Source organism: Salmo salar, chromosome 11 (assembly GCF_965601325.2).
Source record: "Salmo salar chromosome 11, fSalSal1, whole genome shotgun sequence".
Classification (NCBI taxonomy): domain Eukaryota; kingdom Metazoa; phylum Chordata; class Actinopteri; order Salmoniformes; family Salmonidae; genus Salmo; species Salmo salar.
This window is the reverse complement of record NC_138301.1, coordinates 123,855,513-123,860,512: the sequence shown is the minus strand read 5'-3', so window position 1 is coordinate 123,860,512 and position 5,000 is coordinate 123,855,513. Positions and strand designations below refer to the sequence as shown.

Sequence of the window (5,000 nt, the reverse complement as noted above, 5' to 3'; positions counted from 1 at the left end):
GACCTCCGGTAACAGAGTGGATTATAGAAGTACTCACACAGCAGCATAAAGACCTCCGGTAACAGAGTGGATTATAGAAGTACTCACACAGCAGCATAAAGACCTCCGGTAACAGAGTGGATTATAGAAGTACTCACACAGCAGCGTAGAGACCTCCGGTAACAGAGTGGATTATAGAAGTACTCACACAGCAGCATAAAGACCTCCGGTAACAGAGGGGATTATAGAAGTACTCACACAGCAGCGTAGAGACCTCCGGTAGCAGAGGGGATTATAGAAGTACTCACACAGCAGCATAAAGACCTCCGGTAACAGAGTGGATTATAGAAGTACTCACACAGCAGCGTAGAGACCTCCGGTAACAGAGTGGATTATAGAAGTACTCACACAGCAGCATAAAGACCTCCGGTAACAGAGGGGATTATAGAAGTACTCACACAGCAGCGTAGAGACCTCCGGTAGCAGAGGGGATTATAGAAGTACTCACACAGCAGCATAAAGACCTCCGGTAACAGAGTGGATTATAGAAGTACTCACACAGCAGCATAAAGACCTCCGGTAACAGAGTGGATTATAGAAGTACTCACACAGCAGCGTAGAGACCTCCGGTAACAGAGTGGATTATAGAAGTACTCACACAGCAGCGTAGAGACCTCCGGTAACAGAGTGGATTATAGAAGTACTCACACAGCAGCATAGAGACCTCCAGTAGCAGAGTGGATGAACCCTCTCACAACAGTGTGGAGGACAAATGACAAGATCTGAGGAGAGAAGGAATAAATCAGACGACAGTCAGCCAGTCAGTCAGGTACCCAAAATGGATACAGGGGTGCCCAGGGAGTAGGGGCTAGGGTGTAGGGGCTAGGGTATAGGGGCTAGGGTGTAGGGGCTAGGGTATAGGGGCTAGGGTATAGGGGCTAGGGTGTAGGGGCTAGGGTGTAGGGGCTAGGGTATAGGGGCTAGGGTATAGGGGCTAGGGGGTAGGGGCTAGGGTATAGGGGTTAGGGTGTAGGGGCTAGGGTATAGGGGCTAGGGTGTAGGGGCTAGGGTATAGGGTGTAAGGGCTAGGGGGTAGGGGCTAGGGTATAGGGGTTAGGGTGTAGGGGCTAGGGTGTAGGGGCTAGGGTGTAGGGGCTAGGGTATAGGGGCTAGGGTGAAGGGGCTAGGGTGTAGGGGCTAGGGGGTAGGGGCTAGGGTGTAGGGGATAGGGTGTAGGGGCTAGGGTGTAGGGGCTAGGGTATAGGGGCTAGGGTGAAGGGGCTAGGGTGTAGGGGCTAGGGTGTAGGGGCTAGGGGCTAGGGTGTAGTGGCTAGGGTGTAGTGGCTAGGGTGTAGGGGATAGGTTATAGGGGTTAGGGTGTAGGGGCTAGGGTGTAGGGGTTAGGGTATAGGGGCTAGGGTATAGGGGCTAGGGTATAGGGGCTAGGGTGTAGGGGCTAGGGTATAGGGTGTAAGGGCTAGGGGGTAGGGGCTAGGGTATAGGGGTTAGGGTGTAGGGGCTAGGGTGTAGGGGCTAGGGTGTAGGGGCTAGGGTATAGGGGCTAGGGTGAAGGGGCTAGGGTGTAGGGGCTAGGGGGTAGGGGCTAGGGTGTAGGGGATAGGGTGTAGGGGCTAGGGTGTAGGGGCTAGGGTATAGGGGCTAGGGTGAAGGGGCTAGGGTGTAGGGGCTAGGGTGTAGGGGCTAGGGGCTAGGGTGTAGTGGCTAGGGTGTAGTGGCTAGGGTGTAGGGGATAGGTTATAGGGGTTAGGGTGTAGGGGCTAGGGTGTAGGGGTTAGGGTGTAGGGGCTAGGGTATAGGGGCTAGGGTATAGGGGCTAGGGTGTAGGGGCTAGGGTGTAGGGGCTAGGGTATAGGGGCTAGGGTGTAGGGGCTAGGGTGTAGGGGCTAGGGTATAGTGGCTAGGGTGTAGGGGTTAGGGTATAGGGGCTAGGGTATAGGGGTTAGGGTATAGGGGCTAGGGTGTAGGGGTTAGGGTATAGGGGCTAGGGTATAGGGGCTAGGGTGTAGGACAGGGCTCTCCCACCCTGTTCCTGGAGAGCTACCCTCCTGTCAGAGGAGGCTGCTGAGGGGAGGACGGCTCATAATAAGGATTGGAACGGAGCGAATGGAGGATGAAGGAGCCACCAACCTCCTGTGCCTCCTGAAGGTTTTCACTCCAACCCTTCAGCTTATTATAATCAGGTATGCTAGGGTTGGAGTTAAAACCTCCAGGAGGGTATATCTCTCCAGGAATAGGGTTGAGGTTAAAACCTCCAGGAGGGTATCTCTCCAGGAACAGGGTTGGAGTTAAAACCTCCAGGAGGGGTATCTCTCCAGGAACAGGGTTGGAGTTAAAACCTACAGGAGGGTATCTCTCCAGGAACAGGGTTGGAGTTAAAACCTACAGGAGGGTATCTCTCCAGGAACAGGGTTGGAGTTAAAACCTCCAGGATGATCTCTCTTCAGGAACAGGGTTGGAGTTAAAACCTCCAGGAGGGGTATCTCTCCAGGAACAGGGTTGGAGTTAAAACCTACAGGAGGGTAATCTCTCCAGGAACAGGGTTGGAGTTAAAACCTCCAGGAGGGTAATCTCTCCAGGAACAGGGTCGGAGTTAAAACCTACAGGAGGGTATCTCTTCAGGAACAGGGTTGGAGTTAAAACCTACAGGAGGGTATCTCTCCAGGAACAGGGTTAGAGAGCCCTGGGGTGTATTGTCTAGAAGCTGATACTGCCCACTACAGGGATTTACAGATGATGTCTATCTGTAGTTCCACTGTAAAACTTATAGAAGGTGACAGAGCAATACTCTCATCTCATTCCTCTATCAGCTGTCAACTGGCACTGGAAAACTACTGCTGATTGGCCAAGAGGTGGTGAGGGGAGGCGGTGGCGTAGTTTGAGTGACAGTTGGACGGAGCACTCACCTGCAGAGGGAGGTTGGGCACTAGGCAGGTGATGCCGAATCCCACCAATAGGACGTTGGTCAGGATGAATGCTCGCATGGCATTGGTCACCTTCTGGATTTGTCTGTCTCTGCGCTTGGGCTGATCCCTGGAGGGGGGGGGGGAGGAGAGGGGGAGTGGAGGGGGAGGGGGGGTGCAGGGGGAGGGGGGGGGAGAAGAGATGGGAGAGGGAAGGAGAGGAAAAACTAGAGGAAGTCAGAACCTATTCCCAACATTTAGCAGATCTCTTATCCAGAACAACCTCCCATTACTACATTCATCTCCAGATAGCTAGGAGGACCAGTACATTCATCTCCAGATAGCTAGGAGGACCAGTACATTCATCTCCAGATAGCTAGGAGGACCAGTACATTCATCTCCAGATAGCTAGGAGGACCAGTACATTCATCTCCAGATAGCTAGGTGGACCAGTCATAGTCAGTACATTCATCTCCAGATAGCTAGGTGGACCAGTACATTCATCTCCAGATAGCTAGGAGGACCAGTACATTCATCTCCAGATAGCTAGGTGGACCAGTCATAGTCAGTACATTCATCTCCAGATAGCTAGCTGGACCAGTACATTCATCTCCAGATAGCTAGGAGGACCAGTACATTCATCTCCAGATAGCTAGGAGGACCAGTACATTCATCTCCAGATAGCTAGGTGGACCAGTCATAGTCAGTACATTCATCTCCAGATAGCTAGGTGGACCAGTACATTCATCTCCAGATAGCTAGGAGGACCAGTACATTCATCTCCAGATAGCTAGGTGGACCAGTCATAGTCAGTACATTCATCTCCAGATAGCTAGCTGGACCAGTACATTCATCTCCAGATAGCTAGGAGGACCAGTACATTCATCTCCAGATAGCTAGGTGGACCAGTCATAGTCAGTACATTCATCTCCAGATAGCTAGGAGGACCAGTACATTCATCTCCAGATAGCTAGGAGGACCAGTACATTCATCTCCAGATAGCTAGGAGGACCAGTACATTCATCTCCAGATAGCTAGGTGGACCAGTCATAGTCAGTACATTCATCTCCAGATAGCTAGGAGGACCAGTACATTCATCTCCAGATAGCTAGGAGGACCAGTACATTCATCTCCAGATAGCTAGGTTGACCAGTCATAGTCAGTACATTCATCTCCAGATAGCTAGGAGGACCAGTACATTCATCTCCAGATAGCTAGGAGGACCAGTACATTCATCTCCAGATAGCTAGGAGGACCAGTACATTCATCTCCAGATAGCTAGGTGGACCAGTCATAGTCAGTACATTCATCTCCAGATAGCTAGGAGGACCAGTACATTCATCTCCAGATAGCTAGGAGGACCAGTACATTCATCTCCAGATAGCTAGGTGGACCAGTCATAGTCAGTCCATTCATCTCCAGATAGCTAGGTGGACCAGTCATAGTCAGTCCATTCATCTCCAGATAGCTAGGTGGACCAGTCATAGTCAGTACATTCAGGGGTGTAGGGGCTCGGGGCTAGGGGTTAGGGGCTAGTGTGTAGGGGTTATGGGCTAGTGTGTAGGGGTTAGGGGTTAGTGTGTAGGGGTTAGGGGTTAGTGTGTAGGGGTTAGGGTGTAGGGTGTAGGGGTTAGGGTGTAGGGTGTAGGGGTTAGTGTGTAGGGGTGTAGGGGTTAGGGGCTAGTGTGTAGGGGTTAGTGTGTAGGGTTAGGGGCTAGTGTGTAGGGGTTAGGGGCTAGTGTGTAGGGGTTAGGGGTTAGTGTGTAGGGGTTAGGGGTTAGTGTGTAGGGGTTAGGGGTTAGTGTGTAGGGGTTAGGGGTTAGGGTGTAGGGGTTAGGGTGTAGGGGTTAGGGTGTAGGGGTGTAGGGGTTAGGGTGTAGGGTGTAGGGGTTAGGGTGTAGGGGTAAGGGTGTAGGGGTTAGGGTGTAGGGGTTAGGGGTTAGGGGTTAGGGTGTAGGGGTTAGGGTATAGGGGTTAGGGTGTAGGGGTTAGGGTGTAGGGGTTAGGGGTTAGGGTGTAGGGGTTAGGGTGTAGGAGTTAGTGTGTAGGGGTGTAGGGGTGTAGGGGTTAGGGTACAGGGGTGTAGGGTGTAGGGGTTAG

The 5,000-nt window shown here is 52.2% G+C and overlaps 1 protein-coding gene across 1 annotated transcript in view; it reads right to left on the bottom strand.

Moving 5' to 3' along the window:
• LOC106563908 (large neutral amino acids transporter small subunit 4-like) overlaps positions 1 to 5,000 on the bottom strand; it is a 40,710-nt gene that overhangs the window by 3,663 nt on the left and 32,047 nt on the right. Inside the window, exons 11-12 of the mRNA XM_082958342.1 lie at positions 2,904 to 3,030; positions 688 to 761 (exon numbers count right to left, since the gene is read on the bottom strand). Coding sequence (XP_082814468.1) covers positions 688 to 761; positions 2,904 to 3,030 — 201 coding nt within the window. The remainder of the gene's footprint in view (positions 1 to 687; positions 762 to 2,903; positions 3,031 to 5,000) is intronic.